General features: G+C 55.3%; 1 protein-coding gene across 2 annotated transcripts in view; it reads left to right on the top strand.

Moving 5' to 3' along the window:
* The window catches only part of RNF220 (ring finger protein 220), a 223,060-nt gene that overhangs the window by 172,160 nt on the left and 26,464 nt on the right, over nt 1-24,436 (top strand). The window contains exons 6-10 of one of the 2 annotated variants that reach the window (XM_014521375.2): nt 2,732-2,775; nt 3,792-3,924; nt 20,118-20,214; nt 21,298-21,384; nt 23,135-23,190. In XM_014521375.2, coding sequence (XP_014376861.1) covers nt 2,732-2,775; nt 3,792-3,924; nt 20,118-20,214; nt 21,298-21,384; nt 23,135-23,190 — 417 coding nt within the window. Of the gene's footprint in view, nt 1-2,731; nt 2,854-3,791; nt 3,925-20,117; nt 20,215-21,297; nt 21,385-23,134; nt 23,191-24,436 lie in introns of both variants that reach the window. The other variant, XM_025206829.1, reaches the window with a different exon arrangement.

Raw genomic sequence — 24,436 nt, 5'->3', positions numbered from 1 at the left:
TGCTGATGGCGCCATGCCACCACTAACAACCATGGGACGAAGCTGGCAGAGGAAGCTGCTTTCAACACCTCTGTTCTCCTGCAGCCGTGTGACTTGTGGCACTCCTGCCTCAAGACAAAGAGCACATCATGCTGACCAGGGGAGGTGCAGCTGGCCCTGGCATGGAGATGTGGTGACCTGGGCCCTGTTCCTCACCCTATTCCTGTCCTGCCTGAATTGGCAGCAGAGGGATGAGACAGCTGAAATGTAAAGGCCCCAACCTCCCAATGCAGCACAGCACAGCCAGGCAGGAGGAACTAGGAAAGTTCCTTCTAACCTCTGCTCCTCTTTTCCTTTGAAAGGACAGAGAAGTGGGGGAAGGCAAAGGAGTGACACTTGTGTAGAGGGGATTTGCAGTTCCCAGCTGCAGTCTAGCGAGCGTAGCCTGTTTCTCTGGTTCTCAAATGTCTAGACTCAAGGCACCCTCGGTAGGCTCCAGGCCTCCCTCGGAAAATGCCAGCTCTTAATTTTCACTTTTTTTTTTTTCCCCTTCTTTATTTTTAACTACAGAAAAATAATGGAGCAATTCTTCTGTGGCATACAGTTCAGAAAGCCCTCAACTGGGCAGCATGTTTTTAACGCTCCTAAACAGTGTTAATGTTGTGTAGCATCCCTGAAAAGATCTCAGGGCACCCCAGCGTGCTATGACATGCTGGTTGAGACCTCCCAGGTGGTCAGAGGAGCGAGGGTTGGAGAGCACCTTCTTCCTCTGGGCTGCACATAGTCACACCCTTGGTGTTTATGCTTCTTCCAACTCCCAATCACTTTGCAAGACCAAGCCCTGCTGCAGGAGAGGGAACTACCTTGGGTAGCATCCAGCTGACCTGGCCAATATTGCAGCATCACACTTGCTCTCTGAGATGCGAACTAGGAGGAGCCCAGTCAGGCTGGGCTCCCGTTTGTAGTTAGCAGGGCTGGCAGTTCAGAGAGGTGTGGATTTTATCAGGAGCAGAGTGCATGAACAAGGCCCTGTGTGGTTTTGTCTGACTTCAACATAGCAGGCCCCTTCTCGAGGAGGAGGTGAGGCAGGGAGCGAAGCATCAGGTTTGATTGGCCAAGGCGGGAGCTGAAACTTTGGGAGAGCTCTGTGCTAGAGAGAGGGCACCCCAAGCATGTGTGGGGAGACAGGTGTTCACCAAGCCTCTCCGTTCCCCATTGCCCAGAGTAGCTACTCACGAGGGCACTGGAGCCAGTAGGATGTGCGGCTGCTAGTTGCTGAAGCTGACGTGCGTCAGCTGGAAATGGCAGGTCGGAGGGCTGGTTCCTGACGGCATTTGCAGGGTCAGCTGGAAGGAGGGCACTGCTTTGAGGAAGCATCTCTCTCCTCTGGGAGCGGGAACCCCTGGCTTGAGCACATGGTGGGCAGTGAGCGTCCCTGCCTTGAGCTGGGGAAAGGTGATGTGCCCTGGGCTGAGGAGCGTGAGGCCATGCAAGCCAACAAGGACTCCTTGCTGTGCTGGTGGGACCCCCTCTCCTCCCCCCTACTCTCTCTGTGCTCGTCTCCTGGGTTGCAGTGAGCCCTCGATCTCGCTGCCCACACACGCCAGGGCAGGCGTCACAGCATTCGGCACACGTGACGGCGCTCACAATGTCAGTAGCAATCTCTGGCAAATGCTGCTTCTCGGTGGTGACATCTCTCGTTACTGCGCGGGCTTTCCTTGGGCTCTTTCTTGTCTCTCATTCAGGATTTTGCCCTTCCTTATTAATTAAGCAGCTCCTTTCTTCCCTCCAGCACCCGAGCTATCCCATAACACCTGCCCAAAGCCATCACAATAAAGGACAGAAGTTCTGAATGCAAATGACTGGGTTCCAGATGTTTCGATCGCATTAGGCGGTGGCTTAAATTAACTAGAGATTGGATTAAGCAGCAGGCTTCCTTGGCTGCTTTTCCAAATCAGCATGACTCCCCAGGCATCTGTCCCGCTCCCTTTCTGCTGTGCTGAGCATGGTAACCTCTTTTCTTAAATGAAGAATGCGTGTAGATCCATTGGAGATTGGGAAGACGAGGAGCTGCGCCCATGGGGCACAGACAGTTCCTCGTTCTTCCTCCCTCCAAAAGCTGTCTTCTTGGCTCTAACCTGCTTTGCCCTCCAGTTCCTGACATCCCAGGGGAGAGAAGCACAGGCATACAGGGAGGCCTAAGGTGCTAAAAAGGACTTGTGCAATGTGTGGGGGCTCTAGATGTCTAGACTGGAGCTCTCCAGGGCTCTGTGCTGGGGATCTCTGCTGGCTGGGGGCTCTGAGTGAGCAGGCAGAGGCAGGCCAGGATCCAGCTGCTGGATTGTGCCTGGAAAACGGGGCCAGATTCTTTAGCGGTGAAGGGAAGCAGCCACGTTGGTCCCTTGCCATAGGGTCAAGGCCAGTCCTCCCTTGCAAAGGGCCTGGGCTGGGAAGGTACCCAGGCACCTGCAGTCCTGCTACTTGTCATAGGGTCGGTGGGGCGTGGTGGGATCTCAGACTCCTGGTTAGATCTTGGTCCTAGTCTCCGTGTCTACATGTCTTTGAAATGTGTATAGCTCAAGCACTCGCCACAGAAAGTTGGCGGGGAACCTCCCAGCCTATATTCTCCACGAGAGCTCCTGCCGACTGGCTGGTGACGACAGGGGGGACCCCCTGAGCTGCAGCCTTCAGGTTTGGGAAAACAGTGGGCCTGACCTGTTGTTTTTCTCTCCCTGGTTTTTTTTCCATGCAGCTCGGATTGGGAAAATGAAACGGAGGAAGCAAGACGAAGGGCAGGTATGTCCCCTCTGCAGCCGGCCTCTGGCAGGATCCGAGGAGGAGATGAGTAGGCATGTGGAACAATGCCTTGCCAAGGTAGAGGCGCAGCAGGAACGGGTGCTGCCATTCCCTTCTCCCTACTCTCAGCTCTGTCTGCAGGCGACCTAACAACACTGAGCACAAGCTAACTGCCCATGTTTGAGGCCAGGGGTGTTCTGCCGGAGAGCTCTGGTCACCCTCCCTGTCTCAGAAGGTGGCTCAGTAGTAATTTCCTCCTGTCCAGTGCTAGGAGCTTTGTTTCTTCCATGCTGCTCATGCCACGTTAAAGAGCTATAAACTGCATGGCTCTAGGCAGCTAGAGCCTATGGTCCCCACTAGCCGGTCTGCATTCTCTTTTCTTGCTTTTTGTCCCTGGCAACATCAGAACATTTGTCTTTTAAAGTGGCTTGGTTATAAACACAGCGGGTGCATCTCCCTCCAGGAGGTGAGGACCTCATGTGGGAGTGTAGCCCCCTCTCTTCTCAGTAGCATGAGCAGAGAAGGTGAGGAGGCATTGCTTTGAGGAGCAGAGCCTTTGAGCTCTCTGCACGGCCTCCTGTTGGAGCTGGTTCTGGGCCCCTGGCATACACCCCACTAGAGCACCCCAAGGAAAGCATGTACAAGGGGAGCTGGGTTTTTACCAGTTTCCCTGAGCTCAGTGTCTCAGGAGGCCCCGCAGACGGGAGCTGCCCTGGAGTCCTGGACAAGGACTTGTCAGCTTCAGGTGAGGGCAGCAGCCACCTGCCACGTAGTACAAGGCAGCCTGCACTTGGACCCTGGGAGCTATAGCTGTAACATGGGACTCTTGCTGCTTGGCTTGGTGTTGCTTTGGAGGGCTGAGTGCTTCTGGCTGCTGGAAACAGGTCTATGGTGGGAAACCAGAGGCTGCTCCCGCCCCGCAGAGCTCGTGGCCCCCAGGAGCTGCCCTGAGCCCCTCGGCGCAGTTCCCTCGTGCCGCTACAAGAATTGAGTGTCTCATTCTCCACCCTGCCCAGAGAGAAGGCTCGTGCATGGCCGAGGACGACTCCGTGGACATTGAGAATGAGAATGGCAACCGCTTTGAGGAGTACGAGTGGTGCGGGCAGAAGCGGATACGGGCCACCACCCTCCTGGAGGGGGGGTTCCGAGGTACTTGGGGTGTCGCGGGCCTGGCTGAGGGGCTGACCTGGGGACTGCTCCTTTGGAGGGAGGGGTCTACCCTGTTTGCATCCAGGCCTCTACCTCAGAGAGGCACTGACTTTCAGCCCTGCTGCCCCCGGGGAGCAATTCCTGTGTTTATCACCCCTGGGAAAACGAGGGTAAAAATTTTTAAGCTGATCTTAAACAAAAGCCTTGTTTTATTTGGTGTTCAGGAAGAGGTGGCTGGGGAGGGTGCAGTGGGGAGCTGCTCCCGGAGGGAGATCAGTGGAAGGAAATCACTTCTTCTATGTTGCGCATATTAAGAAATACATGGATATATCTGAAAGGAGGGGAGAGAAATGAAATTGTAAAAATTCCCAGCCTGGAGTGACGAAAGCTGGTTTATCAGCCGCCGGTGATGTATTGAAGGTGACAGCCAAGTCGCTTTAGCACCTGCATAAAATATTAAAGGGCCGGTTGTGCATTTATCACTCCATCCCTTTTAAGGTTGATAAATGAGAATCCAGCAACCTGCTCCACACCTCCAGTGCGGCAGGCCCTCAGGGCTCCCAGACAAGCACATTTTCTTTTTTCCTCCTCCTGCCCCTTCCCCAGCGACAGGGAAATCAGTTACCGAGGAGAGAGTGAGTTATGGCAAAATTTGACCTCTTGTGAGCTTTATTGGGGGATGTAATTTTAGCTGGAACCTGGCCCCTTTCTTACACTCAGCCCTTTGGCCTCCAACACGAGGATTTACTAAACTGACGTGAACCTCCGGCGCTGCGGAGGCCGTCTCTTGGCAGCTGCGCACGTATGCCATGCCTAATGAGACAGGGGACAGCGGCTCCCACTGCTGCACAAAAGGACAGCGTGCTGCCTCTTCCCCTGCCAGCAAGGATTTTAATTTCAAGTACCCCAAGAGGAAAGGCTGCGCAGGGATGGAGTTGAACTGAACAGCCAAACGGGAGCTTGGGCTGTGTAAGCCAGGCCTGTGTCCCCTGCAACGCCTTTGTAGTTTGGGAGTGCTGAGGTTAGGCAGCAATGGCTCACAGGCTTTCCTGATTGTCCTCCGAGCAGGGAGTCTGCTCTGCCTCATGCCTGTGTACATGTGACCTCCACCATCCAGCACTGCTGCCCTCTGGGGTCATTTTGGAGGGAGCAGATGCACTCGCCGTTCCCATGATGTTAGCACAATGCCACTTCCTCAGCCCCTTGGGTCCTGCATTGGCCAAGGAGCCGGCACGCAGTCTCAGCCTCTTGGCCCCACTTGGCTGCATGGTGGCTGGGTTTGGAATGGTGGTGAGGTGGGGAGAGCACTTCTGAGGCCCGTGACCAGACAGACCAGCTCACTGGACTCTTGACTTTAGGTTTGCATAGGCTCCTTGTATGTCTGCTGTGTAAATGGGGAAGTTGCCATGCTCACAGGGGCTGCACCCGCCTGGTAGGGGGCTGTGCCTCATTTTCTAGGGGCAGCCTTAACCTAGACATGACTGTCCCTTCCCTTGCATGCCGTCTGCCCTCCCTGTGAGCGCTAGGCGTCCTTCTGTCACTGAAGAACCAGGTAGGGGAGGTACACAGGCCTGGGCCGGGGAGGCATCCTGCATTTGCTCCTTAAGGTCTCGATAGTTGGCAGCAATCAGTTCCATCCCTTGCCAGGGCAGGAGAGCAGTCCTGCTGGCTCTCAGACTGGACTGGTGCTCATCACAAGACTGGGGGGCTCTGCCCTGTGGGTCTGCCTTGGGGACCTCAGCACATGTCCTCCCTCCTGTCTGGTGGGATGCTGCGTTTTGTACCCGGACCCCAGTTTTCCAGCTCTTGCTCCCTGAGAGCACCTGTGACAGGTGCCGTGCTCTGTGTGTGCTGGCCACAGAGCTGATGACCCACACCCCTTATGAGGTGCACGCTCCACTGGGCAGGGAAACCCTGCCACCATGTTAGCCTGGGATTGTGGGCTGCCCAGAACATGCCTGCAGCCTGTTGGGCAGTCTGCTGTGTTGTAACCAGCACGTGCACCGAGCTTCCTGAAGTCTCTGCACCCAGAAGGACTGCAGGCTGAAAAGAGTTGCAGTTCCAAAGGGCCACGAGCCAGACCTCTCAAACCCCGCTGCCAGGCTCCCCTTCCTCTCCCCTGCCTGGTCGTGGGCAGAGGATAGACCTGTTCCATGGAGCTCCAGGTGAATTTGGTGCGACCGACCCTCCTTCCTTCCCCCCTCCTTGTATCGATGCCAACTGGCTCTCATCTGGGGATGGGAGCCTAAAGCATCTAACCTTCCAGAGCTGTGCAGCATCCTGGAGACGCCCTCCACTGCTGCAAGCTGTTCGGGGCAAAACTGGCAGCCCCCCATTAACCCTTTGTGCCAGGGCTCCCCCTCTAGCCCAGTTCCCGTGGCTGGAAAGGAGCAGTGATGCAGGAATCCAAGGCAGGCCCTTCATGCCAAACGGACCTTTTCTGGGTTCAGCGGATGAGAGATGACACGGAGAAAAATACCCAGCTGGAGGGAGAACAGACATCCCCGTGTCTTATCAATCCCCGTTGTAACGGCACATGACTCTGCGGCGACATTGCAGCCTGGGGCGCAGGAGACTGGCCAGTATTCATGGCACAGCGCCAGCTCTTCCCCCATGGGCAGGGCTGCAGCCGGCCCCAAACTCGGATCCCTTCTCCCCCCACCCCATGGACAAGGAACTGCAGGTCCCGCATACGGGTGCCCTGTCCCACATCCCCTGCTTCTCACTGAAAGGATCCAAAAGGGCAGTGACTGAACAGCCCGAACACTGGCTGTGTGCAAGAGCCGGGATCTTGGCCTCAGACCCCCTTGCCAAAAGCTGGCCTTGCCTGTGCACAGTCTGGGGACAGAGCTCTGGCCCCGTGGTGGGCCAAGTGTCCTTGGCTTGGTAAGGCTGTCCGAGGAGATGGCACCTGTCCAGTCTCCAACACTGCCAGGATTGTGGTGCCAAGGGGCCAGCACCTGGGAGCACCAGACCCCACACACACGCACGTGCCATAAAGCAGTCCCCTGCCCCAGTGAGCTGAGCACCTCTTGAGGCAACAGGTGGGTGAATGGATAGAAGGCCGTGGGTGTTGGGGCCTTGAGGCGGCGTGCTGGCTGCCTTGCAGGCGAGCATGGCGGAGGCATTCCACCCAGGGATTAGATGGTGTTAGCTGCCTTGAAACTCTTTCACTCGGGAGCAGCTGGTTTGCTAAAACCCTGTATATCTGGCTTGCAAATCTGCTGTGCTGTCAGCTGAGCAGGGGTCAGGGCTCTATCAGGGCAGGGCAGGCACTCTGGTACGGTGGCAGGGGGATTGGGCCCTTCCTGTCCGGAGCAGCCTTACCTTTTGTCCCCTTCGGCACTCTCCCTGCGGAGAAACATGCAGCTCATGCAACGGGTTTTAATCGGGCCCTTGTTGCAGGAGGTGAAAGGTCAGCCTTTGAAATGCAGAGACCAGGTGGCAGAGACCTGTTCCTCCCCTCCCCGCCCTCTCCAGCATGGCTAGTGCCTGAGCGTGGGCTCCACACAGTCGGGGGGAAGTGGCGCCTGTGTCAGGGTAGTGTCACGGGACGCAAACTTGCGAAACCTCCTGGCAGGGCCTGGCCGGCTGTGCCCAGATCCCCCGAGCCGTGGGGAGCGGTGTCTGCATTTGGCACTTTCCCTTTCTGTTCCTCTTTGCTCTGGAGAATTATTTCGTGCGACCTGTGTCTAATAAGCCAACCGCTGTTTAGGCAGCCGCAGGGCTCAGCACCGAAAGCACAGAGCGTTTCCTTCTGTGATGTGTAGCGCCCGGCACGTTTGTCCCAGTCCTCGTGTCCCTCCCCGGCCTGGACGCGCGGTACCCCGAGTGTTTACCATCGCAGGTTCTCCCTTTCAAGAATTCCTGAGGGAAGTTCAAAAGGGTTTTTTTCCCTTTTGAAAGATTCGGTGTCTCTTTGTGTGTGTGTCTGTTCCTTGAAAAGAGGAAGGGGGGGGAGAGGGAGGGAAAAAAGTGCTTTATCTGAAAAGAATCGCATCAGCTTCGCGCTGATAGAAGTCGCTGTCATCTCCTAAACGGCTTAGCGCACTCAAAAGGCGAGCAGACTTAAAACAGTGTCCTACACAGGGATCGATGTGTGCAACACAACTGGTAACTGCGGGGAAAAAAAGCCAGAGATAACGGTAATGATTGCATTGAAGGGAGCTTGAGGGAGGCACGTTCTTTGTAACAGCTTCAAAGGGGTCTGGGCTGGAGCCAGAGCAAACTCTCCTGTGAAGTCCCCGTCTCTGTCGGCCTGCAAGGAAGGTGCTCCCCTTCTCCCTTCCCCAACCGGGGGGCTGCGAGGATGAGGGAGGGATCTGTTAAAAGCTCCATATTTATTTGTATTTTTTTTGGAGGGGGTCAGTCGCTCGGGATGGCGTGCGGTTCCTTCAGCAGGGGAGGGCGGGGGGCGATCGGGGATGTCGGGCCGCGGGCGGGGGGGCAGCATGTCAGCTTATCGATTGCACCTCAGTCAGGAGAGCTGCAGGCGCAGCGCTCTGAGCACGAGCGGCAGCGTGCTTAATGTGATTGAAAGGCAGTTAAAATGGCGGTGACCTTTTCAGGGGGAATTAGATTGCCTGCCAAGAGTGGTTAGAGGGAGTGATAACGCCAGCTTGAGGAAGCTGTCCAGTCAACTTCAAAGAGAGAGAGACAGAGACAGGAAAAGCAAGCGAGCAGCAAGTACCATTTAAACTCCGAACCGCACTGTCTGATAGAACAGAGATTGCTGTCCTCTCCAGATATGAAAGGATTGAAAGATGGTTGCTAAGCCCCCCCCGTCCACCTGCCGGCTCCCCCACCCCCCGGCACGGCAGCAAGCCACTTGCCCTGTGCTCTTATGGATTTCTTGTCCTCCAGCAGATCAGTTGCCTTGAAAATAGCACAGAGGGAAAGCCTTTGAACTCATTAAAGCGGTGAGCAGGGCACTTCCAAGGAAGGAGCCTTTCTAACAGAGATCGAGGAGACAAGGGCCTGAGCCAGGCAGTCTGCAGGGGCACTCACCAGGATGATTTAATTGTGGAGTCGCTCTCATCCCTCCATGCCTTGCTCCCAAGGTGGTGCAGATTTGGCCCCAGTGAGAGCGATGGCCTGGACAAGTAGAAACGCAGCCCCAGGTAGCGTGGGCGAGGGGAAGTCCAAGTCACCGTGACCACCGAAGTCACTCCCTCTGCTTTAGCTCTCATGTCAAATGCAATCAGCCCGGCCGGTTGGAAGGCAGAACTTGGCAATGTCCGGCTGCCCCAAAATGCCTCGCACGTGGCTGCAGTCCCGCTGCCAGCACCCTGCAGTGGTGGGACCCGTCTCGCTTGGAGCCCCCGAGGCAATGAGAAGGCAGGAAGAGCCCTTGCAAGTCGTAGCTGGAGGGCTGGGCTGTGCACACTCCGATGTGCTAGCAGCTGTGCAGAGGAGGCCCCTGCCCAACAAGCAGGCTGTCTAGAAAGAGGCGACTCCAGAACCAGTAGTGACATTGTGCTGCCCAGCACGTGTCTGGCAGCTCCATCGCACAAAGTCTTGGAGCTGAGGTTCACTGCTGAGCACCGCTGCTCTCCTGCTGCTGCACCACTGCACGTGGGGAGGTGCTTAGTCCCATTTCTCAGATGGAAATCTCTGGCACGGAGCAGCAGCCCCTCCCCATCCTGTGTTATGTGCACACCAGAGCAGCGCCCACCACGTTATCCCACGGCTGGCAGCTCCCTCAGCCTGAATTGGAACAAGATCGGGCAGACAGAGGCAGCCAGCAGGTCTCCTGCCTCCCTCCCAGGAGCGAACATTGCAGTTAAGGTCATGCCAGAATGAGGGGGACAGAGAGGCTTTTGGAGACATGGCAGTGATGGTGTGGGTGCAGAAATGGGGGTGAAGATTCCCTGGGGGTAGCCCAGGGAGCAGAAGGCATCTGTGCTATGCTCGGTGCCCTCTGCATGGATGATTTGCCGCCTGTGTCCCTCTCCCAGCCCTGAACAGAGCAGCAGGGCCATCCCCTGCTAGAGTGAGTTGGATTGGGTATTGGGCATGAGAGTGGCCAGCCCCATCCAGCTCCATTTGTGCGGGGTCCTTCATCTCCAGCAAGATGCTGGCTCAAAACCCCCTTCTCTGTTGCACTTCCCCTTCCAGCCTTGCCCCTGATTCCCCCACTGCATCCCTAGGGGACTTTAGTTGCGTGCCCAGCCCCTGCCAATGCCTTTTCCATGGGCGCCATTTGACAGAAGCTTCCTGCTGCATCTCAGCCTTTGCCGCATAAAACGGCAGGTGCTCCTGTGCTGTCTGAAGTGATGGGTGACACTTGGTGCCTCGCCAGATGGGAGAGCTCTGATTTGCACTGGCATTTGTGCTCCTGGGGAGAGACTTGTACTTGGCCGTGATCGGATGTACAAAGGGGCCTGTTTGGGCCCCTTGTTGGTTCAGCTTTGGCAGCAAGGGGTTAGGCAGGCTGCGTGGGCCCTACAGGGCTGTATTCATGTGCAGGGTCAGTGGCCAATAAATAACTCCCAGGCTGAAGTAGCCAGGCAGCGGTATTCAAGGATCAGTGTAGCCGAGGCACCGGCACCTCCAGATACGAACAGCTTCCAGCCGGGCACGCGACCCTGCAGTGTTTGACTTCTATGCTCTGTCTGTACCTCGAGCCGGCCACTTTTAAACAGCCCCTTAGACATTAAATCATTTCCAAGACAACCTCTCCAGGCCCGGATGATGGCTAGGCTAGACTGGCAACATCTAACATCCAAGGTTAGTTTGCTTGCCTTGTTTCTACGATGGCAGTGGACTACGGCCAGTCAGTTTTACTGGGGGCTTCCCTGCTGGGTCCATTACATAGGGAGGGTTTCAGTCTCAGCAGATGGCTCCCAGTGCAGTTCTTTAAAGTTTTGGTATAATATGAAACTGAACAGGTAGAATGTGCATGTCATGGGTGAACAGCTGGATGGTGATTTAGGGGCCATGGTCCCACAGCCTGTCTCATTTACCCGGGATATGTCGCTGAAGATGGCTGCACAGGGTGTGGGGGGGAAGCACGTGGGCAGGCGCAGGAGCAGGATCCCCTTCACTTCCTTCCACATTTGACAGCAGTGTGGATCCAGCTGCGCTGCTCCGTCAGGGTGGGAAATCTATCACTTAGCAACGAGGGAGGGACGGAGAGAAAAATAATTAAAGAGGGAAAGGCAAATGATGGTTGTAAACTGGCAGGAAGAGGCAAGGAGCAGGGCAGCACCTGAAACGACTCACTTTTTTTTTTCCCCCCCTCTTTAATTGACTACATTTCAAGTTGACAGCGTTGCTTTAAACTTGCATTTCCTGGCTGTGAGCCCCTCCAGCCCCGTCTGCCATCCAGACAGAGCTGCTCCAGCCCAGCCACTTCCCTCACGCTCCGTCCTCTCAGCAGTCCCATGTTTGAGGCAGGCGGCTGGTGATCTTATTTTTTTCCCCCCAAAACCATCTGCAGTTTTGCTGGAACTACAGCCTCCCTCTTGGACTCTCAGGTCAAACTTCAGCCTTAAGCACCAAGGGTTTGATTGACGTGATTTTAATAGCATTTTAGAATACAGTTGTTAAGTCAGGGGCAGTGAGATTTTTCTAAAGGAAAAGGGAGCGGGGTCTCAATGGCTCTAAACAGCTCCTGTCTCCGCATGTCGTCTCTTCCGCGAGGCGGTGAAACGCATTATCGAGTAGTGCCCGGAAAGTGGCTAACTGCGTTTGACACACGCCAACTCCCTGCCTCCACACTGGATAATTGCATTGTCAACTGTTCAGCAAAGTGGCAGGTGACACTGCGGCCGGATTGATTGTCCTAGCATGGAGGCTCCTAAGACTGTCAGCTACCCAATCGATAGAGTTTACACAAGACACCGTGACTGCATCTGTAACTAATTTCAGTTTGAAACTCGCCAGCCGCCGCTGTTCCTGTTCCCCGGCTTGTGTTCTTATTCACCTGTATCTCCTTCCCAGGCTGGAAACTTGCTTTTCCCATTGAAAGCGCATCTTTATTTTTTAGTTGGGAGCAGCGAGTGAAGCAATCGATGGCGTGTTTTGTGGTCTTGGAGTCGAGGGCATTACTGCACATGGCTAACTAGCAGCTCCAGTTTTGCAATCGATGAGCTGATCAATTGATTAAATTAACACTGATTTTCTTTCTTCTTCCCAGCCCGGAAAAGAAATAGTTTGGGTAGGGTGGGCGGGTTTGTCTGGGAAACTTGAGGCCTTGGATTTCAGACCTCGACCGCATCTTCCCTCCACAAATAAAACCGCCCTGCTCATCATCATTTAAAACAGGGGCCTGCTGCCTCTGTAAGCCAGGGTGTCACTTCCAGCTGCTCGCCGGCCTCCCTGCGTCACGCTCGGCTGCGCTAGAAAAGTCGTCCTCCTGGCTCCGCTGGGCTGCTTTGTTATTGGCAAAGTTGCGACATTCCTGTGATCCCTGTCAGTGCTGCCTATTGATCCGGGGCTGGGAAGCTGCTTAGCGATTTGAGATTACTTTAATTCCCCTCTTCCCTTTTTTGTTTCCACCTTCTCCCCGCGGGAACAAAAGCTCCCTGAGCCACCCTTCTTCGACCACAGAAATCGAGTCAATGGCTGCCGAGAGCCTGGCCTCAGCTCTTCTTTTGTGCTGCAGCAGCGGGGTTTGAACTCCTGGCTGGAGGCAAAGCTCTGTGCTCGCCCCTTGCTGCCTTCCCTGGCACAGAGCATGAGGAGGCAGTGTCATGGGGGTGACTGTGTTGGATTAGAGCATTGGTCTGAGTCCGTGTGCCGGCCTCCTGCCCCAGCCCTCATCCAGTGCTGCGGCTTGAAAATCTGCAAATGCCCCCAGGCTTTTCTTCAGCACAACTCATAGGCTGGAGAAATGCCTTGAACCTACAGCAATTGGCACGGATCCTGAACCCTGGAACACTTGCATTCACTTGGTGTATCTTGCTACAAGACGTATTAAGCAGCCCTTTCCTTGGAGTCTGCTCTTTTTATCTCTTGGCAGAGGTCCCTGCAACTAGGTAGGATCCTCAGTGTCAGCCTGGTGTCCACGCAGCTCCCACCGTGGGAGCGGGAAGGTACCTTGCCAAGCCGTGCATCGGTCATACACGTGTGCTTGCTAGAGGCTGCAATCGCTCTGCCCAGTTGATGCACCTGGAACAGGGTTGGCTCCTTGACCTTGGTTGAAAACAAAACCCTGCCCTGCAAAACCCCTCTCTGTACTCCTGGCTGCTGCCCCTGGGAAGGGCCACATGAGCCAGCAGCAGAATCCATGTGTAGCACACCCTTTAGGGCAGAGGAAACATTTGACTGTGTGATCATCTGGCCAGGGAAACATTATTGATTCAGGAAAGATTGCTGACGAAGAGGGTTGCTTCACCCATTCGCTGCTGCATTTAAAAGATGCCCTGGCAGGTTTCTCTTTCCTTCCAAGCTGCCTTTTTAAAATAAAGCTGCTTCCGTGCCATCTTGTTCACCCAGTGTGACATATCTGTGTGCAAATGTAGTGAGGGGGTAGGCCAGAGCGGGTCTGATGAGCGAACCCTCCAGCATGGGAAGCTTGTGGGGGGGCTTTTTGTTCCTGAGTATGTCTCCTCTACCTGACTGTGGTCCCCCAGCCAGCCCCCAGCTGGTCCACACACCCCTGGGGTGGAGCTGGACTCAGACCCACTTCTGCAGTGTTTCGTTTCTGTAGTGCTCTGCACTAAAGGGGACAGAAGTTTGAATTCAGGGCTCTTAAAATAGCTTTCTTCCCTAAACCTGTCCATATATTCTGTTAACAGATGGGATCTGAGACAGCTGGAGTTGTATACAGGGGATCTTTTGGCTAAGAGGTTGTAAGAGGTGGGTTTTGGAGTGTCTTGCAAGGTCAGGAGGTCTTGTTCAGGCCTCCGGAGAATGCACAGTGAAACCTCATAGCAAGAGAAGAGAGGGATTTGGGAAGAGATTTATCTCCAGTCCCTTTGAATCCGTGCCCAGGAGGTCATTGGAAAGCATTTCTGTTCTCCTTCAAGCCCTGCCAGTTCCCCTAACCTGTCAGCGCCTGAAGAGAGTGGCCAGGAGGCATATGATTGCACTTTGCAAAGCTTCCCATCCATATTTCAGCAGCTGCCTCGCGTGTTCCCAACGTTCACAAAACCCCAGCTTGGTGTTAACGCTGCCTGCTCCAAGGCCAGCCAAAGCAAAGCTGTGTACACAGTGCTGGAGGGCTGCGGGCGCTCTAGGTAAGTGATCTTGATAGGTACATTCTGATTGATGGGAGAGTTTGTCTCCCAAACTGTCACAGGGTTTATAGAGGTGCCACTCAACACCAGTGCTGGAATTGCTTGTCAGAGCACCTGGCTACAAGAGCAATGGGGATCGGAGACAGAGCTGTAACTTTGTTTTTTCACTGCTTAATGGCCCCAGCGTCTGACCTGCCTGCTCACTCTTGTTTGTTTGGACCTTAAGGAGGCAGCTGGGATTAAGACTGTCAGAAAATTGCGTTGCCTTAGCATCAATAGGGCTAATTGCATGGTGGAAGAGAGCGGGGGAGCAGGGCCTGCTGCAGCCGGCATACCCACTGCCAGTGGGAGGGGATGCAGACTAAAAGGGGCGGAGAGGGTCATCTTTAATCTGAACTTGGCACTTCCAGGTGCCTGTGATGTAACTGCAGAGCCCGACCGGCTCCGTCATCAGGTCCTTGGGTGCTCACATGACCAACTGCTGCAGGTCAGGCACCTGATGAGCTCCCGGCTTGGACCTAAAACTTGACCTGTGTGTGGCAGCTTGGCCATTCTTGGCAGTTGGGGATGAAGCTGAGTCCTGAGGATGGACCCCTTCAGAGAAAGGAGATGGCTTTAATCCATTTCTTGAAGGGGACTCCAAACCCCTGCACGGCCTTTGGGAGCTGAGCTGTGCCTGAAGGAGGCTCGTCCTGATCCCTGGGGTACTGTGTTGGGTTGCAAGTCCTCTGGGGATAGCAAGCTAGGGTGGTGGTTTCTGGAGACTGTGTTTCCTTGCTGTCCGACAGCCTTGCTTTCAAGGGACTGCCCAACACGCCAGGCTCCCTTCAGCCCCCCACTAGGCTCCAGTCCGTGTTTTCCCTGGTTTCGGCTGGCAGCCTATTCACAGCAAACACAGACAAGGGGTGGGGGGTCCAAGAGCTCTAGGCCCAGGCTTTTAGAGAAGCAGGTGTGTTCCTGTCAGGCCGCCCTTGCGTTTTGCGTTCCTCCTAATCCATTTATAACAGCGCTTGACCAGAAATCTGGTTTGAATGAGCCCAAGCTGAATGAATAATGTCAGGCAGTTCAGACGTCAAATATTTGAACAGCTGCTTGGGTGTTTTCGCTGGCTTTGCCCAGGGAAGCAACCCAGGGAGTTAGGCACGGAGGGACAGCTTGAAGCGGTGGCTGTAAACCCCGACCTAGCGGAACTGGCCTTACACACCGACCTGGTCTTGGGTGAGGGGGTTTTGAACGTGCGGGCCAGAGGCCACTGGTCCCCCAGCTGCTCTCAGCTCGGGCCGTGCACTGCATTTTGTTCTCCAGCGTTCTCCCGCATGCAGCGGTGAGCTTGGGATTTATGACCTTGTCATTCGGTCCCAATGCGCCACGGTACCGCGCTCCCTCTTCGAAACCAGGAAGCTGTGAATTTCTAAAACTGATAAATGGCACAGCTTATATTGTGACTCTTCCACCAGGCGCGGCGTGTGCTTTGTTCCACGCGCTGAGAAATACCGGTCCTGGCTTAGCTGGCTGACAAAGTGCAATCCATTATAACTTGCGTTCTTGGTACAGAAATCCTGGCCCTTGTGCAAGCAAAGGTGTGTGAAGCTGGGGACATGTATTCGAGAGAGACCTGGGGCTGGATTTCTGGGGCCTGCCTAACCCCTAAATGCTGTCCTGCCAGGCTGGGGTGCCTGCAGCTGATCGGGGAGGGAAGTTTGACCTGTAGCCCCTCCTCTAAAGCACATCTGAATTTTAAACCCTCTGTGCCACCCCTTGCTCCATTCGTGGAGCTTCTCAACTTGACATCACTTTCTAGAGCTTTTACATTGTGCTGCAGCCCCTTTCGTTGTGATGCCCCTTCAGGGCAGCCCAAACTCTTCGGTGTTGCCTGCTCCCCACAAAGCAGCTTTCATGCCAGTCGGACTCCACGTAGAATCACAGAGAAGCGGGGCTGGAAGTGAGGAAACTGCAGAGGTCGCATCCAGTCCAACCCCTGCTTGAGGCAGGATCAGCCCTGTCCAGACCAGCCCAGACGAACCCAGTGTCCCACCTCTGAGCAACACAGCAGTCACCCCTAGATTGAGGTTGGACTAGGTGACCTCCTGAGGTCCCTTCTAGCCCTCATTTTCTGTGATTTCTAAGACATCACTCCCAACCCTACCACAGGTAAAACAGGGGGGCTACAGCAACCAACATCCTACTGCTGTACAAGGGTGTTAACACAGCCAGAGGCCGTGCCCCTGCTGCAGAGGTAGGCAAAACCCCCCAGTCTGGACCAGTCTGACCTGGGGGGGGAAATTCCTTCCTGAACCCAGATATGGCATTGGTCCACCCCAAGTGGAGGGGGAAAAACCCACTAGCCAAGAGCCTCTGGCTTTAAATCTCAGCAGGAGCATTGGCACAGTCCAAGCCCCATCCCAACACTCAGTGCTTCTGAGGATGGCTTAAAAACACCTTGACACATGGAGCAGAAAGAGGGAGAAAGGGCAACCAGCAAAGCCCAGAAGCCTGGGAAGCTCCCATAGTAGAACCAGGCATCCCTACGCCTAGATCATCCCTGACCAGTGTCTACCCTCTTCTTGAACACCTCCAATGATGAAGAGTATCGGGGTGTTTTTAAGCCTTCCTCTGAGTGGACATTACTCCACCAGTACCATTTAAATCGAGCTTTTTTACGGGTGACTCAGCACTCAAGCTGCCACACCTCTCGAGAACCAAGCCTCTGTCCTCAGAGGAGTGGCTCCCTTCTGGCACCCTGTAGCGGGCGTGCAAAACCCACTAGGCACATGGTATCAGTCTGGGCTCTGCTGGTGCTGTTGAAGGCTCGTCCTAATCCTGTCTTGTCCTAGCGGAGCAGACACAGGACCTGCTGCAGTTGTGCTCTGCACATGGTGACCAAGTAGGTCTCTGGTAGGAAGGGATGGAGGCTTATCTCAAGGCAGAGGACATCCATGCTTGAAGCGTCTCTGAAAAGCATCCTCTGTCCTGCGGTCGAAGTGGTTTGGCCTCCTTTGTCGCACAGCTCTGCCCCTTGCAAAGGCCGCTGAACTTCTCTGGTGCTGGAAGAACAAAGGGTTTGGTTCCCTGCACTGAGACGGGGCCTGGCACTGGTGGCACAGAGGTCAGAATGGAAATGTCCCCTCCTGGCAGCCCTAGGACTAGGGCATGGTCCCCCTGTTCTTCCAGTTCTCCACTAGCAGCTGTCACAGCTGGGGAGAGCCACTGTGGGATCTTACCGCACAACGTGGCCTGGTCTCTCTGGGGCAGTATTTCATGGCAGATGAAAACCAAAATGCTGCGCGCTCTGGACCAGCTCCAGAACAGAGATGGCTCTTCTTTAAGCCTCCCTCAGAGGTGCTGGGTGCTGGCTGCAGCCCAGGCTGGGGATGGGGACTGGGCTGTGCCAGTGCTCCTGTTGGGACCAACCCTGCAGAGTCCTGGCTAAAGGGTCTTGCCCCTCCGCTTGGGGTCAGACCGATGCCAAATTTGGCAGTCAGGAGGGAATTCTTCCCCCCCAGTCAGATTGGTACGGACTTGGGGGAGTTTTGCCTTCCTCTGCAGCAAGGGTACAGCCTCTGCCTCGGATCTCTTGTACGTATATTAGCAACCTTTAACAGCAGCAGGACATTGGCTGCTGTGGTCCCCCTGCTTTCCCTGTGGCAGGTTCAGGTGTGAAGTCCTGTGTTGTGCCAGGGGTGACTGTCGTGTTGCTCAGAGGTCGGACACTGGGTTTGTCTGTCCTGGTTTGGACAGGTCTGATCCTGCCTCAAGCAGGGGTTGGGCTGGATGCAACCTCCATAGGTCCCTGCCGGCCCCGCGGCTCTGTGATTTCTACTGTGAAGCTGGCAGGCATCGTGTGGCTGTGCTGGGTTCTTTAAACATGCTGCATGGCAGATGCCAAGGGAGCTGCCGCTGTAGATCTCTGCAAGGATTTGTCAGTCCCAGCAGGAGTGTGAGGGGGGCTGGTAGTGCCCTAATAGGGGTGCATTGCACTGCACCGAGCAGGCCTGGCCTCTTGATTCTGAAGCGCTTGTCTCTTTGCCTTACACAACTTGGAAACAAAATGATGGAAAGACACCCCTTCCCCATGCACTCGGTCCCTTCAGGTGGGCTTGTGAGTCGCAGGATCTCTCTCCAGCCCCTGTGCCAGTCGCTCCTTTGACCCTGGGCCCGTGTCCCAGGCACTCGTTATCTGGCTCACGTTCTGCTTACCTCTGGGACTGGCCAGGTCGTGGCTTCAGCTTTGCATGATTTGTGTCTCCCTCCTCTTCAAAAGACAAATGTAGCCCTGCGTGTCCAGAGTTTACGGCCTTGTAGCAGTGATGGGCTAAAGCAGTGCCAGGTGCGGAGGATGGTGTTACGGGGGGTTAAATGCTACACTCATAAATTGTAGCCATGTCGCCTGCGGCCAGTTCTTGGGCAGCTCCGAAAGTCTCCAGCTCCTTTGACAGGTCTCTCCTGGCACTTTAAATCTTCTCCTGAGCATCATGATGAATTGAGAGGGTTGAGATTTACTAGAGGAGAGAAGGCGGCTTGGGACACATGCTGGCCAGTGGTGTGCAGCGCAATGTAACCTGGGCTTGAAATGAGATGTCTGAGGGCAAAGCGGCTGCCCCAGCCTCACTGCTGGCATGACCCAGGTCCTCAGAGCTGCTGCACACCTCAAGCCGTAGCCTCGGTCTCTCCACTTGTGCAGGGATCGGGTGAAAATGGAGTGCAGTGGCGCAAGAGCTGGCTCCGCTTCTGGGGAGAGGGTCTTCTGGAAACCATTATGCCACTGCTACGGTCACCCTCCACAGAGCCCTCGGGTTTATACAAGGAGGGGAACTATCAGATCCATGTTAATGAATGTTATTAGTGGCTTTAGCAGTGGGGTAGCTCATATGTCTGTAGAGAGCAGCGGGATCTGGCTGCATCCCTTCCAGCCCTAAACTTCTGTGAATCCCTGCAGTGGCCTTGGAAGTGAGATCGTCCCCCTGCTGAGCTCCCCACACTGCTCTTACCAGCCAGATGTACTGCTGCACTCCTGCCGCCGGCAAAATGCAGCTAGTTTCCCGCTCCACGGTGCTCACATCAGACCCTGGCATGACCCAACAGGCTGCGCTGGGCAGAGGGATTCCCATCCCTATGGAGCATCACTAGTGCTTCTCCAGCTCAGCCCCTGGGTAGCCCAGACCAGCCTTCCCCTTCCTGCAGTGACCCTCGGTATGAGGTCCCTGCTCTGAAAGCTTTGCTAAGACAGGAGCGCAGGGGCCTGGCCGGGTGGGAGGAGGCATGCAATCCACCATTCAGGTGTGCGGCTTTACTACAGCTGTGTAGCACAGGGTCGTTGGCTGTGGGTTTAACACCCCAGGTTGGGACCCAGGAGGGCTGGGCTCCTTTACCAGCTTTATAACAGACACCCAGCATGATGTGGGTGATGGTTACTCGCTTAAATCTCCATGCCTTGGTTTCCCCACCTGCCAGCAAAGACATCACATCACAAATGATGAGCAGGTCTACTTCCCCTGTAGGTACTTGGTAATCTGTCCCCAGCTGCACCACCCTCCACCCGTGGCCTTGGCTGCCTGGCCAGAGCTGTCCTGGGCGTTAAGGAATGGACAGTCACTGCCCAAGAGCCCGAATAGGCAGAATGCTCTTCCTCTAACGAAGTGGAGCTGTTCCAGGGGAAGGGGCTGGTCCCCCTTTGCTTCTCCTGGGGTCGATGGGGATCCCCAAGACAGAAGTACCGGTGCTGTGCTGACTCCCTCCTCACCTGTAGCCGGAGGACCTGTGGGAGCCCTGGCTGTCAGCTGGCACCGAGTGTCTGCCCAGAAGTTGGGTTTATTCTCGCTCTTCAGCAAACAGGGTTCAGAACTTGCTAGAATTGTCGTGGGGGAGTCCCACCCGCCACCACGCTGCTGTGAGACCCTGCTGCAGTTCCCAGTGCGTGGCAAGCTGGTGGCCTCTGGGCCATCGTTTTTTCGGGCATTTGCCACAGAGCTCCACATTGTGACGGCCGCCTGCCTGTTTTGTCCCCTTCAGGCTCCGGGTTCGTCATGTGCAGTGGGAAGGAGAATCCCGACAGCGACGCCGACCTCGACGTGGACGGGGATGACACGCTCGAATACGGGAAGCCACAGTATCATTTTTGAGAGGTTCTGAACTCGGCAAGCCCCGAGGCTACGTCTGCTGCTCTGGCTGTTGCTGCAATCCCAGTTTGCCTCCCCAGGGCTGCAGCTGCTCCCCACGCTGCTGCTCGGGGCTTCTTTGCACTGGGATGGGCCCCCATACCTGCCGTAATGCTTCCTTCCATTTCCATTACGGTTCCTTCTCTGTGCAGGTTCCCGGCTCAGACCCAGGGTCTGGGAGAAACCCCTGAATTCGAGCCTTTGGGCTGTTTTCCTAGTGCAGTTGATGGGCTATTTCATAATCCTCCCCAGTTACCCCACCTCCAGCTGATTGCCTCAGCCTGCTTTGCTGTCAGCCCGTCACCCCCACTTCCTAGCTCCCCCCAAGGTTTCCCTGTCACGTGCCATCTCCTGTGCTTTTCTCAGAGGCGGTGCGCAGGGCAGTGTGCGCTAGCATGACTTGCCTGCCTCCATAGCCAGGAGTTTGCTCTCCCAGCTGTGCCCTTTGCACTGAAAAGGTGCTTTCTAGGTCCTCCCTTGAGGAGTTGAGGTCAGGGCAGCTCCACCATACCTAGAAGCTTTCATAGTTCTTACTAGATCCCCAGCACCAGAGTAAGTAGCCCCCAGTTCAGCACCACAGGCAGGAAGCAATTAGACCCTTCCATCCTCAGGGTGTGGAAGAATTAGCTGTTCCAGGATTTTAATTAAAACTTGCACCTGTGTTTACAGCTAATGTCAGTCTTCTTTACTCAGCTGGGGGCAGTGGGCATCAGCAAGAAGCCTAGCTCCGATCCACTGCAGGCAGAGACTGGCCTCCTAAAAAGGTGGCAGGGTATGGAGACCATGTCACCTCCTATAATATCTCAGCCCCTCATAACATATCCACATCAGACAGGAGGCCACTGCCCCCCCCTTCCTGAAGGGTGTCACCAGGGCCCTGGTTTGGCTCCTCTGGAGATGAGAACTCAACGCAGAGTTCAGAGGTAATGGCTGCCCTCAGCCCATCAGTGGCCGGTCCAGTTCAGCCTGCATCAGCTGGATGGCCACTGATGCCTCCCTTGGCCGAGCAGTGCCCTCCTTAACCCTTCGTTCAGGTACACGGAAGCTGACATCATCCCTTGCACCGGGGAAGAGCCGGGCGAAGCCAAAGAGAGGGAGGCGCTCCGCGGTGCTGTCTTAAAGTGAGTATCTGGCCCATCTGCTGGGCTGCAAACCATGGGGTGGGAATGCTTGGAGCTGATGGGAGATAGGGAAATGCCGAGGTCCCTAAGAAGACATTTGCAGGGTGTGGGGCTGAATTCCCCACCTACCGCACAGGAGGTGGTGATTGGGGCTTCACAGACACCGTCCTGCTCCAGCCCCCAGGCCATGTCTCCTCCCCAGGCAGCGTGGCCTACTTTTGGGGCAGCACTAGCTCTCTCCTGGCTGGGGGAGGGGGTGCAGATTTTCACCACTGGAACCCTAGGCTCTGTCCTTCGCTAGGATGGAGCCCAGCCCTCGTGACAGAGGCCTGCAGCACATGGCTGCCACCCAGGCTGCACTGTGGATCCGCACGCAGAGGCTGGCCCCTGAGCGTGGCTGCTTGGCGTGGGACCCACAAGCTGACCCCTCTGCACTTCACCTTGGGGTGGGGGCAGGCCAGGCGTAGCCACTGGCCTGGGAGAAAAGTGCACCAGCTCGCTTACTGCAGTTTGCTAGCAGCCAGCACATGCCAGGAGCTGGGGCGCAGGGCGTGTGGAGAGGCACTTCAGGCAAATAGCAAAATGACTGTTAACAGGGAGCTGGGATTGTTTTCCAAGGCCTCTGCCCTGCCTGGAAACCGGGCTGAAATTACCCCTCTGTCTCTTAGACTGAGCGATCGTGTGAGGTCAGGGTTGAAGTGATTGATAGAGCGGTGGAATGAAGCTTTCTTACTGCTTAGCCTGTCACAGGCAGCGGCTCAGAATTAGGTTCCACTCCATAGAAACTTAGGGTTCGCCATGCCGAAGCAGACAGACTTTGCTTCCCGGTGCTTCCAAATGAGGCCAAAGCCAGTCCCTCAGCCAGGTGAGCAGCAAAGGGGTGTGAAGCTCCAAGAAAATCTCTTGGCAGCACCTAGGTGTGCGTTGTGGCATTATAGCAGGAGGTGGGTACCAGGAGACCTGGCCCCGTCACTGAGACACCATGGCTGTGCTGGCACCAGAAGCAGCATGGTTGTGCCCCTGCAGCTCTCCGGCCAAGCCAGTTAACATTGCTGAGGGGCAGAGCCAGTTAGCTGGCCTCCACATTCCTTGGTGTATCGCAGCACCCTGCAGACACAGCAGTGCCTTGAGTACGTGGCCCATGTCTCCGCCTGGCTCCCATGCCCTGCTTCTGGGCCAGGAGATGGCTGTGTGAGTCCCGTGGAGCTGTGAAGAATTCTGCAGCCATGTGTCCTACAGCAGGGTCTCACGGAGCCCTGTTAGCACAGAGCTGAACGTGCTCATTAGTGGTCAGGATTTCCAGGCTCCCCTTGTATTGGCTTGCGAGGGAACGGACACAGGTGCCGGTTCCCTGTGCCTTTTTCCAAATTCCAAGCACTAAAAGCCCACTGCTGTGGCAGGGTGTAGCTCTTCAGGGGAGAAACCATCATAGCAGAGAGAGAAGCCTTGAACTATTGAGCCTGCCTCTCTGGAGATCCCAGCTCCAAGGGTGGGCTGTACATTAGAGATCCCAAGCCTCCATCAGCATGTCCTGCCACACTCTGTGTGGCGTGGCAGGGGCCAGTGCTAGAGGATTAGGTTTTGACCATGTACAGCAGAGCTGCGTAGGCATCTCCTGTAAAGCCAGGCAGGTCCCCCTTCAAAGCCCAGACTGAAGGGCATGGGGCTGTTTGCAAGAAGCTACTAGATCTCCAAGGAGCATGTGTTTGCTGGGGCTGGCTTTTAGCCTTCTCTCCCCTTTTTGTTTCAGTGGCGGCACGCCCAGTACCCGAATAACGCCGGAGTTTTCCAAGTGGGCCAGCGACGGTGAGTCTCGGGCCTGTTTGGTGCCCAACAAGCAAATGTTTTACATGTCCTGGAGGGGAGGGGGGGTGAGCTTTTATTTCCCAACCTGATTTTCTTCTGTGAGAAGCTGACAGGCTATGTGGACAGGGGAGAGCAGTGATATACCTTGACTTCAGCAAAGCGTTTGATACGGTCTGCCACAACCTTCTCATTAACAAGTTACGGAAATGCAGACTAGATGAAAGTACTGTAAGGTGGCTGGATCATTGTGTTCAGCCAGTAGTCATCAGCAGATCAATGTCAAGTTCGGAGGAGGTATCAGGTGGGCTTCCCCAGGGGTTTTGTTTAGTATCTTCATTAACGAGTTGGATGATGGGATCAAGTGCACACTAAGCAAATCTGCAGATGATACTAAGTTGGGTGGGGTGGCAGCTACTCTACTCTGGAGGGCAGAGCTAGGATCCAGAATGACTTGGATAGACTGGAGAAATGGTCTGCAGTCAATCAGATGAAACTCAGCAAGGACAAGTGCAACTTCCTGCACTTGGGATGGGATAGTTTCATGCACCAATACAGCCTGGGGAATGACTGCTGGGCTGCAGGACTGCAGAGAAAGAGCTGGGGGTTACAGTGGGCCATAAGCTAAATGTGAGCCAACAGCATGCTCCGGTTGCAAAAAAGCCAACTACATCCGGGGTTGTGTGAACAGGAGTGTCGCTTGCAAACCAAGGGCAATGATTCTCCAGTTCTGCTCAGCACTGGTGAGGCCTCACCTGTGTCCAGTTTTGGGCCCCACTTCAAGAAGGATCTGGACTGTTTGGAAAGAGTCCAGTGCAGAGCAACAACAACGATTGGTGGCCTGGGAAGCAAGACTTATGTGGAAAGGCTGAAAGAGCTCGGGTTATTTAGTCTGAAAAAGGGAAGACTAAGGGGAGTTTTGATAATAGGCTTCAAAGCCCTGAAGGGTGATGGCAGAGAGGATGGAGATGGGCTTTTCTCTGTGGCCGCAGGGGACAGGACTAGGAGCAGTGGCCTCAAGCTGCAGCAGGGGAAACTGAGGCTGGAAATGAGGAGGAACTTTCTGACTCTGAGGGTGGTCAAGCACTGGAACAGGCTGCCTAGAGAGATGGGAAATCTCCATCCCTGGAAGTCTTCAATACCAAGTTGGACAGACACGTGTCTGGGATGGTTTAGTCAGAGTTGATTCTGCCTTGAACAGGGGGCTGGATAGATGCAACTTTGAAGTCCCTTCCAGCCCTGCTTTCTT

Source organism: Alligator sinensis, unplaced genomic scaffold (assembly GCF_000455745.1).
Source record: "Alligator sinensis unplaced genomic scaffold, ASM45574v1 scaffold781_1, whole genome shotgun sequence".
Taxonomy (NCBI): Eukaryota; Metazoa; Chordata; order Crocodylia; family Alligatoridae; genus Alligator; species Alligator sinensis.
Note: the sequence above shows the minus strand (reverse complement) of the source record. Positions and strands in the feature narration are given on the sequence as shown.